Here is a 14,159-nt window from a genome sequence, read left to right as displayed (position 1 = left end):
ACCCCTTTTTAAAATGGTGAAGTGTTACGATTTGCTCAGGTGTGAGGCGCAGCCTCGGGAGCTAATAACGCACAGTATACGGCAGATCCAGGTTTTAATTTTTTGCTGACAGCCACCTGCAACAAACATAATCCAGGCAGTTTAAAGGGGATGTCCACTACTAGGACAACTCCTTCTGATTCCACATTTTTCCTCAGGTTAAATAATAAAGCCTATATTCACCTCCTGTACCGGCGCCCTTCCAGCGCTGCCAGGGCTCACATGGGGTTGTGATGTCACACAAGCCCATCGACCAATCAGCGCTGGTTTTGTCTGCTCGTTTGGTCTGAAGGCGGGGAATCAACAGGAAGTGATCAGCAGCCACAGCGCTCACTTCCTGTTCGATTTTATAATTTTTGTCCAAAGGTGGGGAGACAGAAGCTCAGATTTTGACACGGGGCTCGCGTGACGTCACAACGAAATGCGACCCCCGCGGCACCGCTGAAACTGCACCAGTACTGGAGTTGAGTATAGGTTTTATTACGGGTGAAATCAGAAGCAGTTGTCCTAGTAGTGGACAACCCCTTTAACCGCTTAGATACAAAGGTCAAAAGCATCCACGGCATGTAGATTGTTTTTCTTTGTTTTTTTTTTTTTTTTTTTTTTTAATTGCAGTGTTTATACTATTGCGGGATCAAGTTCCATTCGGCAATAAAACCCTTTTTGTTTTTTTTTTTTTTTTGTTTTTTTTAAGGGGAACATCGAATCCTTTTATTTTCAAAGTAGCAGCTCTGTTGCCTTGACGACCAACCACTGCTGCTACACTGTAGAACATGCTCAGCTCTTACAAGCTCTGTTCTGTAAAGCATTGCATTGGATCACTGTCTCCTCCCAATCCTGACCAGCTTCAACTCCGTGGTCGGTCTCCTAGGCAACGAGCTGTCAACAAGTGTTAAGGTGAACCTGTAACCGAATGTTTATAATACCTAACGGTCGGTGCTGAGCGGACTGGTCGGATGGGTGTCTGTCCTCTTTCTTCTGAAGCTAGTGTGGATGAAGCGTTCTAGGTCATCCACACTAGCCAACATTGAGGTTCCGCGCAGGCGCACTACAATACTTTGATCTGCACTTCTCAGAGCAGATCAAAGTGCGCCTGCGCAGGACCTCAATGTCGGCTAATGTGGATGACGTAGGACGCATCCTGCACCCAGGCTTCAGAAGGAGGACAAAGATGGCCGAAAGAGGAGGTGCGGACCCAGAGAACTGAGACACCCATCCGACCAGTCTGCTCTGACCATTAGGTAAGTAATATAAGTATCCGGTGACCGTTTCTCATTAATATCTCGAACAGCTTCAAATTTTAATAAGCAGTAAATTGCAAAAGTGCTTGTTTTTACACGCACCATCCAACAATACCCATTTAAGAAGATGGGGATAGCCTATTAATCTGTCATTTAAAACTGCGCAATTTAAGAAACTAAGTCATGGAGTTAATGCTGGATGTATTTATTTTTTTTCTTTTGCTTTGTGCAGTGATATATTTCTTTTCTTTGTATCCTCTTTCAGGTGTAGTGGAGGGCGACCTGTCGGCTGTGGAGGCGTACAAGACGTCAGGAGGAGACATCGCTCGGCAGCTCTCTGCCGATGAAGTGCGTCTTTTGAACCGCCCGTCGGCCTTTGATGTGGGTTACACTCTGGTGCACCTATCTATTCGCTTCCAGAGGCAGGACATGCTGGCCATACTTCTAACAGAAGTGAGCAGCTCTTCTAGTCGGCATTGGGGCACTCTTCCTTCCTGTAAACTGTCAGATCTGTCGCCTCGCACTGTAGGATTTCTTCACGTCTCGATGGGTGAACGTCCTCTATCCCGGGATATAATCATGACGCTCAGACTGTAGTGCAGTGTAATAATTGTGATTTCAAGGTTTTCCATGCTATCCTTTTCCCTATTGACCATGTGTAATTGCAGGTGTCTCAACATGCAGCCAAATGTATCCCCGCCATGGTGTGCCCGGAGCTGACCGAGCAAATCAGGAGGGAAATCGCAGCTTCCATGCACCAGAGGAAAGGAGACTTCGCTTGTTACTTTCTGACGGACCTTGTAACTTTCACTTTACCCGCAGGTAAGTCACCTTCAGCTCACCTCTATGGCACCAACATATTGTGTAATGTCGTAAGTAGAATACAGTGGAACCTCGGATTAAGAGCATAATTGGTTCCGGGACTGTGCTCTTAAATATATAATAATTTATTCATTTATATAGCGCTATTAATTCCATAGCACTTTACATACATTGGCAACACTGTCCCCATTGGGTCTCACAATCTAACTGTTTTTGGAGTATGGGAGGAAACCGCAGTACCCAGAGGAAACCCACGTAAAACACAGGGAGAACATACAAACTCCTTGCAGATGGTGTCCTTGGTGGGAATTGAACCCAGGACCCTAGCGGTGCAAGACTGCAGTGCTAACCACTGAGCCACCGTGCCGCCCTAAACAAAGTTACTCTATCAAAGCGAATTTTCCCATAGGAAATAATTGAAATGCAGACAATTCGTTCCACAACCCAAAAATATTTACTGTATTTATACACTTATTACAGTAATACAATATAATGTACTGTATGTATATAATATTACAGTGCACTAATACAACATACTGTACAGTAAAACATAAAACAAATTAAACTGCATGTTAGCTTACACAAGAATGAATGGTGTGCGGAGGTACAGTATAGAGAGAAAGTGATGTATAAATATGACCTTTATTCTAGTATAATACACGATAAAACACACCCCAAATGTATTCTCCCCAAAATAAGGGCATCGCAAAGCTAAATGTGGGGTAGGGATACAGCACTGGCAGATTACAGTACAGTATCCACAAATGCAAATTGATATACGTTCTATATAGTATATACTGTACTGTACAATGGTATACAGTATATATGTACAGAAAGTTACCTCCAGAGTGGGTCAGAGCGCAGTGAGAACTATGATAAGCCATGGACTTCCATAGCCCCCCATCCCAGATGTGGCCCCCCCCCAGAACCCACCCTGGATGTGCCCCATCCATCCTTCCTACAGTCCCCACCCTGGATATGCCCCATCATAAGCCATGGACTTCCATAGCCCCCAACATCCCCACCCTAGATGTGCCCCATCCATTCTTCCTATAGTCCCCACCCTGTATGTGCCCCATCCATCCTTACTATGGTCCCTACCCACCATCCCCACAGTCCCAGTCCCTATTGTACACTTGCTTTGGCAAAACTAATTTGTATTTGGTCCTGCCAATAAAGCTTGATTTGATTTGAAAGGACAGAACCGGAAGTGTGCACGGTGAGTATTTGCTCTTATTGCAAATCATTGCTCTTAAAGTTTTTTACAAATGTGTAACTTTGTTTCCTTGTTTTGCAAAACACTCTCAATCCAAGTCACTCTTAATCCAAGATTCCACTGTGCTTCCATCGCTGCTTGTCACTTATCCGCAAAACAATGGAACTCAGCCTGAGATTTCCAAATCTGCACATGTGAACGCATGAAATGAATTGGCATGCTGCGGATGAAAAAAATCTGTGCATTATGCAGATAAGAGTTGTTGAATGTCATCCACTTTGCTGGTGTACGGTATTGCGATGTGGATTTCTGCAGGCAAATCTGCAAGAAAAATCCACACCAAATATGCAAAGTGTGAACTTGGCCTAAGGAGTACTTTGCACATTGCGACATCGCTAGCATCGGCTAGCGATGTCCAGTGCGATAGCACCCGCCCCCGTCGTACGTGCGCTATCTTGTGATTGCTGCCGTAGCGAACATTATCGCTACGGCAGCATCACACGCACTTACCTGGTCGGTGACGTCGCGGTGACTGCCGAACAATCCCTCCTTCAAGGGGGAGGTGCATTCGGCGTCCGTCACCACGACGTCACTAATCGTCCGGCCAATAGAAGCAGAGGGGCGGAGATGAGCGGGACATTGCCGGTGGAGGCAGGTAAGGAGATGTTTGTCATTCCAGCGGCTTCACACACAGCGATGTGTGCTGCCGCAGGAACGACAAACAACATCGTACCTGCAGCAGGAGCGACATTATGAAAATGAACGACGTTACACCGATCACCGATTTTTGACTGTTTCACGCTCGTTCATCGTCGCTCCTAGGATTTACACATTGCGATGTCGCTACCGGCGCCGGATGTGCGTCACAACAACCGTGACCCCGACAATATTTTGGTAGCGATGTCACGAAGTGCCATGTGGGGAGCAGAGGGAGCTAATATTAGCACTGGTTGGCTGTTTTAGTATGATATAATATGCGATACTGTAGATAGTCCTGAGATTTAGTCCTTTCTTGCGTCTCTGCAGATATAGAGGATCTTCCTCCCGCTGTTCAGGAGAAACTGTTTGATGAAGTTCTGGACCGGGATGTTCAAAAAGGTAATTGTTTCTGCTGATTGCACAAACCTTCCCTATAACATGAATTATTTATCACCTGCACTCTCTATTCCAGAACTAGAGGAGGAATCTCCCATTATTAACTGGTCACTGGAGCTGGGGACCCGTCTGGACAGCAGACTTTATGCACTTTGGAACCGCACTGCAGGCGACTGCCTGCTGGACTCCGTACTACAAGCAACCTGGGGCATCTACGACAAAGACTCGGTGCTAAGGAAGGCTCTGCATGACAGCCTCCATGACTGCTCCCACTGGTAAGGGCCCCGGGGACGCCTTACAGCTCCTATTTATCTCTCAGCTTAAAGGGAATCTGTCACCAGAGTTTTGCTATGTAAACCGAATGATGTAGGGGCTGAGAGCCTAATTCCAGCGATATCGCTTACTGGTCTGCCTATGACATTTTGATTAAATCCATTGTTTTCTTTGCTGCAGATCTAGCCGTGATCTGAATGCTGGGCTGTGTATCACCCCACTCACCACTGATTGGCAGCTTTCTGCTATGTAATCTGAAGACTCTGCTAGGGGCTGAGACCTTGATTTCTGGGATAGCTTTCTGTGTACACTGTATATTGTCAGAAAGCTGCCAATCACTAGTGAGGTTGGGGGTTATACAGCCGGAGGTTTGGGAGGCATGACACAGCTAGTCCTGCGGTGATAAAACACTGATTTTCTAGAAAGCACGCACAGGCCAGTAAGTGACATATCCCGGAAATCAAGGTCTCAGCCCCTACATCGTGCTTCTCTCAGATTACATAGCAGAAAAGCTGCTGTCAGATTCCCTTTTAAATTTAACTAAACTTGACCTGCTTATTAAACTGTTATTTTCATCCTCTCAAATCTTCTTTTTATAAGGCCTACTTAGTTTTTGGTTAATGATTTTCATGCATATTTTATTTATACAGTGTGTCCACCGCCATTTAACTTGAGAACGGCGGCAGCTATAGGCGTAGAAGTGGTGTCTAGGTATAGTAAAGTATCCATGCGCTACACAATGAAACCACCTATAGCGCCACCTGGTGGAAACCAACGGAGTTAGCATTTTTATTTCGAAAACTGAACGAGATAGAGAAAAAAAGTGAATTACAAAGTTGTAGGGCATAATCAATTCAATATGAATCGACACCTTGCATACAGAAATGCTATGATTAGAACGTGTAAAACTCACAAGGCTGCGGACGTGAAGCGATACCTCATGGAGACCTTCCTACAAGTCATTGGGTATGGTGGCTTTGTGGAGTGGCCTTCACGCTAACCTGATCTGACCCCAGTGGACTTCTGGCTACTTTACTATACCTAGACACCACTTCTATGCCTATAGCTGCCACCGTTCTCAAGTTAATGGTGGTGGACAGGATATGGGTGGACACACTGTATTAACAAGAATTGCTTTTTACTTTTGTTTAACCATTGTTGGGGTTTTGTTTTGTTTTTTTTCTTTTTCTCCCAGGTTTTACAGCCGTTGGAAGGAGTGGGAGTCTTGGTACTCGCAGAGCTTTGGACTACACTTCTCTCTGAGAGAGGAACAATGGCAGGAAGACTGGGCGTTTATTCTCTCACTAGCTAGCCAGGTAAGGAGTAGAAATCCCCTGTGTGATGTATGATTGAATAAGGAATATAGAATGACACTTCTGTACCCGTCCATTACGGTCTCTATGGGCACAGTCTCTATATACAGTAGCGACCAAAAGTTTTGCATTTGTTTTCAAAGTGTGATTTACTTTTGCCTGGTGGTTGTGAGGCCATCTTCCTGGTGATGAAAACTGACTGCAAATGTTTTGTATCTACTATGTATTGATCACAACATCGAGAGTCATTTATTCTTTACAATTCCATAACTTAGTATTTTTTAGTATAACCTCTTGCTTTAATTACTGCACCGCACCGACGGGGCATTGATTCCACTCAGGTATTAAAGACCTCTTTAGGGATCTTGCTCCATTCCATTTGCAAATCTGCAAACTATTTCTTTATTGTTCTGGGTCCTGGCCCCAACTTATTACCCTAACTCATCCCAAAGGTGCTCTTCTATAGGGTGTAAATGAGGTGATTTGGCTTGGCCGTTGCAAAAGATGAATATTTTTCTTTTCTAACCAATTTGCTTAGGATCATTGTGTTGCTTGAACTTCCAGCCCCGGCCTACTTTGGGTTTACCATGTGGCAGCATTATATTTTCCAGTATATCGTTGTACATGGTAGCATTCATAGCAGCCTCAAACCATGACATTGCCACCACCATGTTTCACTGAAGGTATTTGGTATGGATTGCCACACTATATACTGCCCAACTGGAAAACTACCAAACAGAATGAACTTGGATTCATCCGACCACAACACCTTGGACCAACCTGTCTCTTTCCATTGCTGTGTTCTTTGCAAACACCAGTCAAACCTTCCCATTCTCTGCGGAGATGAGACTTCTTGACTGGAACCCGTGCATCCAAGCCTCCTGCTCATAGCTGTCACACCACAGTTTGGCGACTCACTTTGACCCCATACTATTAATTTTTGTGGAAAATCTGTACAGCACTTTTATGGACATCAGATACAGACTTTTTCTTAAAGGGAACTTGTCATCAGGATTTTCCCCTATGAACTAGTGAGCTCTTGTATACAGCATTCCAGAATATTGTATATAAAGAGCCCAGGCTGCTATGTAGAAAGAAAAAAAAAAAAACAAAACACCTTATTACTCACCTTGGGGAAGGGGGGTGGTTCGGTGCGATGGGCATCACTGCTCTTGGTAAGGCGCCTGCTCCATCTTATGCACACAGTTTTCCTTCCCAGCCCCGTGTACATGACGTATCCTATGTAATCCACACCGAGGTGCACTTTAATGTGCCCAGCTGAGGGCAGAGCAAAGTGTTACGAGGGGCTGCTAAGTCTTTGTCTTTACCCAGAAAGAAACGAGATAGGATGATGAAACTTTACATTTATTCCACATACTCTCCACTGATGTCAATACATGTCTTACATCGGTATTCCAAGTTCTGTAAGCCCAGCTAAAAGAAGGATTTTGGTCGTGCCTCAAACAAGCCATCCGTAGCAGCCATGGCATCAGAAATGGTGTGAAATTTGGTACCCTTGAGGTGTTTCTTCAGGTTTGGAAACAGATGATAGTTGGAGGGAGCTAGATCTGATGAATAAGGTGGGTGGTCACCGTCTGGAATCCCAGCTCTGCCAGTTTTGCCGTGGTCGCTTGTGCAGTGTGAGCAGAGGCGTTGTCTTGCAGGAGCAATATTCCTTTGGACAGCTTGCTGCACCTTTGGCCTTCAGAGCTGCCTTCAATTGGACCAAAAGTTCAGTGTAATACCTTGTATTGATGGTGGAACCCTTTTGAAGATAGTCCACTAGCAGCACACCCTCCTTATCCCAGAACACAGACACCATCACCTTAGTGGCTGATTTTTGCACCATGAGCTTTTGTATGAGGAGAACCACTATGCGTCCATTCTTTTGACTGCTCCTTGTTTTCAGGGTCATACAAATAAATCCAGGTCTCATCCATAGTGACCGGTCGATTCTGGAAGTTCTTATCAGTCTGGAAACGCTGACAAATGGACCGGAAGTTTTCACTCGCATGCTTCACTGATCTGTTGTCAAACATTTGGGGACCCACTTTGCAGATCACTTCCTCATGTCCAAATGTTCATGGCTAATGACACAAACACGTTCACGGGAAATCCCCATGATGTCTGCTGTTGCTTTAGCTGAAATTCATCAATTCTCCAGTATGAGGTTGTGCACAGCATCGACAATCTCCGGAACAACCACCACTCTCGCTCGTCCAGGACGTTCCTCATCATTGGGGCTGAAGTGGCTCGTTTTCAATTTGATAACCCAGTTCTTAACTGTGGAATATGAGGGGCATTGATCCCCCAATATCTGCGACATATCACCATGAATAACCTTCGCGGACTTTCCTTGCAGAAACAAGAAGTTTATCCCTCCTCTGCTCTCAGTTGCTGTGAATATCGCATTAGACTCTGACCATTAGACCATTTTTTTGTTTTCCCGCGTGTGTAGAACATTGTTGCCATAAGCAGCAAACACAAGATCTTGAAAACATATATTAGACACATAAGGCTTTCATGTGATGTAACATTCGTTATCATAGAAACAAAAAAAAAATCACAAAGCCAAAGACTTATCAGCAGCCACTTGTATAATGCGCAGGCGCGAGAAAAAGGTCAAAGACCGCCCGCACGTGCGCACTACAGTACTTTGATCTGCCCTCGGCTGGGCAGAGAGAAGTGCGGAGGAGCGCCTTGGAGGACACTGTGCAAATGATGCAGGATTGTAACCATTACAACACTGTAATTTAATGTAACCTTTGCGGTGTATGATCTTTTTAAGTTATGCAATACATAAAATATACACAAAGAATTTGAAGGTTTCTTGACCGTGTGTTGTATTTTCTCGCTTTTATCTTCCAGCCAGGGGCCAGCCTGGAGCAAACGCACATCTTTGTTCTTGCGCATATTCTCAGAAGACCAATCATAGTATACGGAGTGAAATATTACAAGAGCTTCCGCGGGGAGACGTTGGGATACACTCGTTTTCAAGGTAGAACTAATATCTGCTGCATCACATCAGTAAGGTACAGACTCTGCAATGTACTGTGGGGTGAAAAAGTATGTGCCCCCTTCCTGATTTTCTTATTCTTTTGCAGGTTTGTCTAACTTAAATATTTCAGATCACCAGACAAATATAAATATTAGACAAAGAAAACACAAAATGCAACTTATAAATAAAAGCCTTTTATTAAGGCACACGGCCCCCCTGTGGCAGGCACACGGCCCCCCTGTGGCAGGCACACGGCCCCCCCTGCGGCAGGCACAAACTGCCCCCCTGCGGCAGGCACAAACTGCCCCCCTGCGGCAGGCACAAACTGCCCCCCTGTGGCAGGCACAAACTGCCCCCCTGTGGCAGGCACAAACTGCCCCCCTGTGGCAGGCACAAACTGCCCCCCTGTGGCAGGCACAAACGGCCCCCCTGTGGCAGGCACAAACGGCCCCCCTGTGGCAGGCACAAACGGCCCCCCTGTGGCAGGCACAAACGGCCCCCCCTGTGGCAGGCACAAACGGCCCCCCCTGTGGCAGGCACAAACGGCCCCCCTGTGGCAGGCACAAACGGCCCCCCTGTGGCAGGCACAAACGGCCCCCCTGTGGCAGGCACAAACGGCCCCCCTGTGGCAGGCACAAACGGCCCCAGGCTGCTGCTTTTAGTAAAATAAATTCTTTCCTTACCTTCTCCAGTGCTGTCCTCCCTCGTGTCTCCCTCCGTGCTGCTGAGTTCCTGCACTTCCTGGTTCTCGGTGCCGGTCATGTGATCGGTACAGCAGAGTAACATCTCTGCATGCCTGATCACAGCAGCAGGAGGGAGACACGCTGGAGGAGGTAAGTAAAAGAGTTTGTTTTTTTTATTTTACTATGGGCTGCAGTATGGGGGCCATATCCAACACAGGTGGGCATGTGCGATCAAAGGGGAGCACAGGCACAAATAATATGCGCCGATCCCCCAGCCCGTCACCGCGGTGCGGTTTCAGCACCACGGTGATGGACTGCGGCAGTGCATATTATATGAGCGGGAGCAGGAGATCTAACGCTGCAGCCTTAGCCGCTCACCAGCTTCTAGCACCGCTCCAGAGCTGCCCCCACCTCCCCTGGACCCTGCAGTATATAAACCGTATATTCGGATTATAAGACGCACCCCCTACTTTCCCCCAAAACAAAAGTGCGTCTTATAAAGCGAAAAATACGGTAATTGCCCCCTAAACATAACAGGTTGCACATCCATTAGCAGGAACAACTGCAATAACTGTGTGTGTGTGTGTGTGTGTGTGTGTGTGTGTGTGTGTGTGTTGTCGTCGTCGTTGTTGTCTTTTTGTTTTTAACACTCTTGAGGAATTTGGCCCAGTCATCTTCTTCACACAGGGTCCTGTAGGCTTGGATTTCTTTTTTGCCATAATAATAATTAAAGGGAACCGGTCACCAGATTTGGTGACAAGCTGCGGCCACCACCACTGGGCTCTTATATACAGCATTCTAACATGCTGTATATAAGAGCCCAGGCCGCTGTGTAGAACGTAAAAATCACTATATAATACTCCCCTAAGCGGTTGGTGCGGTGCAGACTAGTCAAATGGGTGGCTCCGGGTGTGGCGCCTCCTCTTTCGGCGACACACACTGGCATTGAGGCCCTGCGCAGGCGCACTACAATACTTTGATCTGCCCAGCGCAGGACCTCAATGCCAGCGCTTGTGCATGATGTAGGACGCGTCATGCACCCCGGCTTCAGAAGGAGGACAAAGATGGCCAAATGAGGAGGCGCCGCACCCGGAGAACGGAGACACCCATTTGACCAGTCTGCTCCGCACCAACCGTTTAGGTGAGTATTATAAAGTGACTTTTACGTTCTACACAGCGGCCTGGCCTCTTATATGCAGCATTGTAACATGCTGTATATAAGAGCCCACTGGTGGTGGCCGGCCGCACTTATAGTCCCAAAATCTGGTGACAAGTGCCCTTTAATAAAAAAAAAAAATAAAAAAAAAAGGCCTTCATTTATAAACTGCATTTTGTGTTTACTTGCATAATCTTTTGTCAAATGTTTCAGATCCTCAAACAAATTTAAAGTGTGTCAAACCTGCAGAAGAATAAGAAATCAGGAAGGGGGCAAACACTTATACACACCACTGTATGTACATTTTGTACAGGCTGCACCACAGTATCACTTAGTTTACCATACAAGTACAGTGACTTAAAAAAGTAGGGCAATAAATAGTCCTTGTAGTCCCTGTTGGCTGTCTGCCAGATTTCTTCCTATATTATGTGTAGTAAAAAAAAAAAAAGCGGTCAATCAGCATCAGGTTGGCAAGTAACCAACGACTCCTAAACTATAGCTGACTCCATAGAGAGCGGCCATAAGGTATTGTAGATCTTTTAGTAGTTCTCCACATTGAGGATAGAAGGTAAGTATTTTCAGATATTCGCATCCTTGCCTTAAACATTATAACCTGAAGAGTCCTGCCTCGACCATACACAAGCAACACAATATTTACTATGGGACTTTGACAGTGAGGATATGTTTCTTGCATCGTCCTCCTTGAATGAAAGGGGTTCTCCAAGAATCATTATGAAATAAAATTATTTTTCATGTGTATTAATTTCATTGAATTGAATTAAAAAAAACAAAACAAAAACCGAAAAAGGCACGCTTTATCTAGTGCACGCTGTCAGAATTTTAAAGATGGCAACTTCCATCTAGAGTGTGCAGCCCATCCTGGGACAGATATCCTCCCTGCACTGTCAGGCTGACTCCGATGGATATTCATTCTCAGTCAACTAAAAAAAGTGTTAATTTTCTCCTTTAATCCACTCCGCTCAGCCTCCTGGCAGATGGACTGAACAGAGGAATGAGAGTTCACAATGCCTGACCTATTTTTTTTTTTTTTCTTTTCTTTTTTTAAAATTAAAAAAAAAAGGTATGCTTTATCTAGTGCACGCTGTCAGAATTTCAAAGATGGCAACTGCCATAAATCAGTGTGCACCCGTCCTATGGTTCAGAGGACACGCAGTATGATGGGCTGTGTGATGAATATCTCCTCATCTATGTTGGATCAGAGCAGCTTCTGGTCAGGCATTGTGAACTCTCATTCCTCTGTTCAGTCCATCTGGCAAGACGCTGAGCGGAGTGGACTAAAGGAGAAAATTAACACCTTTCTTTAGTTGACTGAGAATGAACATCCATCGGAGTCAGCCTGACAGTGCAGGGAGGACGTCTGTCCCAGGATGGGCTGCACACTCTAGATGGAAGTTGCCATCTTTAAAATCCTGACAGAGTGCACTAGATAAAGCGTGCCTTTTTGCTAAATAAAATGTTTAAATTTTTTTTTTTTTTTTTTTTTTTTTTTTTTTTATTGATCAAATTTCCTGGAGAACCCCTTTTAATTGCTTATTAGGATCAAGCCAGAGATAACAGCAATATAAATGAAAATGTGAAAAGGTCTAATACACTCTTACCGTGCCCTGGCTGCTTGTCTTTTTCTCAGGAGTGTACTTGCCACTTTTGTGGGAGCAGAGTTTCTGCTGGAAAAGCCCAATTGCTTTGGGCTACACAAGGGGACACTTCTCAGCTCTGGTAGCAATGGAGAATGATGGCTATGACAATCGTGGGGCCGGTGCAAATCTAAACACAGACGACGACGTAACGGTTACATTTCTGCCGCTCGTGGACAGTGAACGGAAGCTCCTACACATTCACTTCCTGTCAGCGCAAGAGGTAAGAGGCCGTGCAGGCTCCTCCATGGTATGTTCACCAAATTATATGGGGTTGTTTTCATTCCCTCCACTTCATTGCTGTCATGATAAAGAAATTTCAGTGTAATATAAGTAGTAGTAATGTTTTAAAGTGAGTCAGCTTTCATTTTCCATTATTGAACTCGGTCTATAGCTGACATTTCTAGATTAGGGGTGCACAACATCTATATTTTTTTTTTTTTTTGTCCAAGAGCCACATTGTCACACACAACCTAATCCAGAGGGCCACCAAAAAATTTAAAGGAGTATTTACTTGTATACGTCTGCACAACCAAGTTTTGAGTATTTGATCTGGACCTTTGATTTTTATTTTTATTTTTTTTTTTTGGAGCAGAAACTCAATGTGAACTGAGTTTTTGGAGCTGAAACTCAACTAAATCCTCCTCATAATCTCAAAAATAAATTTTGAGGATTTTTGAGTTCTAACATGAAGCAGAGTATGGATTGCTACATGATCATATCCACCGTCAGTACAGGAATATCACCAAGCTTAATACAGTCATCAACTGCAGTTTCAGGTCCGCTCCATATACACTTGTATGATGTAATCCTACAGCTCCCAGTATGTTTTTAAGAAGATACTGGGAGTTGTTGTTGTTACCAGCCATTATCAGACTTGGACCCCTCATGAGACTCTGGCATGATCAAAAATTAACATTTACATCCAGGCACCTTTTATACGTGACGTCTTCTCTGATCATTCCCATCCCTTTTGTCTCCACGTAGTACTGGTGCCATGATGAGATTTCATGCCCACAGCTCATCTCTGCAGACTTCCCTCTTCTCCACCTACAGCAGCACATCCCAACACTAGGCCTTTTTTAAAATAAATTATCAAACTGCCCCATAAATAAAGATATATCTCCCATGCTGCACCCCTGAATAAATAATTGCCCCTTTACTGTGCTTCCTGCACAAAATAATATTCCCCCACACAGCTCCTCTCCCTCTATTACCCCCCACACAGCTCCTCTCCCTCTATTACCTCCCACACAGCTCCTCTCCCTCTATTACCTCCCACACAGCTCCTCTCCCTCTATTACCTCCCACACAGCTCCTCTCCCTCTATTACCTCCCACACAGCTCCTCTCCCTCGATTACCTCCCACACAGCTCCTCTCCCTCGATTACCTCCCACACAGCTCCTCTCTATCTATAACCTCCCCCCCCCTCCCCATACCCACAGCTTCTCTGTCTATAACCCCCCATACCCACAGCGCCTCTTCGTCTATAACCTCCCCCTTTATACCCACAGCGCCTCTCCGTCTATAACCCCCCCCCCTATACCCACAGCACCTCTTCGTCTATAACCTCCCCCCTATACCCACAGCGCCTCTTCGTCTATAACCTCCCCCCTATACCCACAGCGCCTCTTCGTCTATAACCTCCCCCCTATACCCACAGCGCC

General features: G+C 45.4%; 1 protein-coding gene across 4 annotated transcripts in view; it reads left to right on the top strand.

Annotated features, from left to right (window-relative positions):
- Positions 1-14,159, top strand: part of ZRANB1 (zinc finger RANBP2-type containing 1) — an 88,684-nt gene that overhangs the window by 66,840 nt on the left and 7,685 nt on the right. For 3 of the 4 annotated variants that reach the window (XM_075348501.1, XM_075348502.1, XM_075348503.1), the window contains exons 3-9: positions 1,546-1,733; positions 1,949-2,102; positions 4,345-4,416; positions 4,490-4,688; positions 5,882-6,002; positions 8,868-8,997; positions 12,485-12,714. In XM_075348501.1, coding sequence (XP_075204616.1) covers positions 1,546-1,733; positions 1,949-2,102; positions 4,345-4,416; positions 4,490-4,688; positions 5,882-6,002; positions 8,868-8,997; positions 12,485-12,714 — 1,094 coding nt within the window. The remainder of the gene's footprint in view (positions 1-1,545; positions 1,734-1,948; positions 2,103-4,344; positions 4,417-4,489; positions 4,689-5,881; positions 6,003-8,867; positions 8,998-12,484; positions 12,715-14,159) is intronic. The other variant, XM_075348505.1, reaches the window with a different exon arrangement.

Source organism: Anomaloglossus baeobatrachus, chromosome 5, assembly GCF_048569485.1.
Source record: "Anomaloglossus baeobatrachus isolate aAnoBae1 chromosome 5, aAnoBae1.hap1, whole genome shotgun sequence".
Lineage (NCBI taxonomy): Eukaryota > Metazoa > Chordata > Amphibia > Anura > Aromobatidae > Anomaloglossus > Anomaloglossus baeobatrachus.
This window is presented reverse-complemented; position numbering and strand designations above follow the sequence as displayed.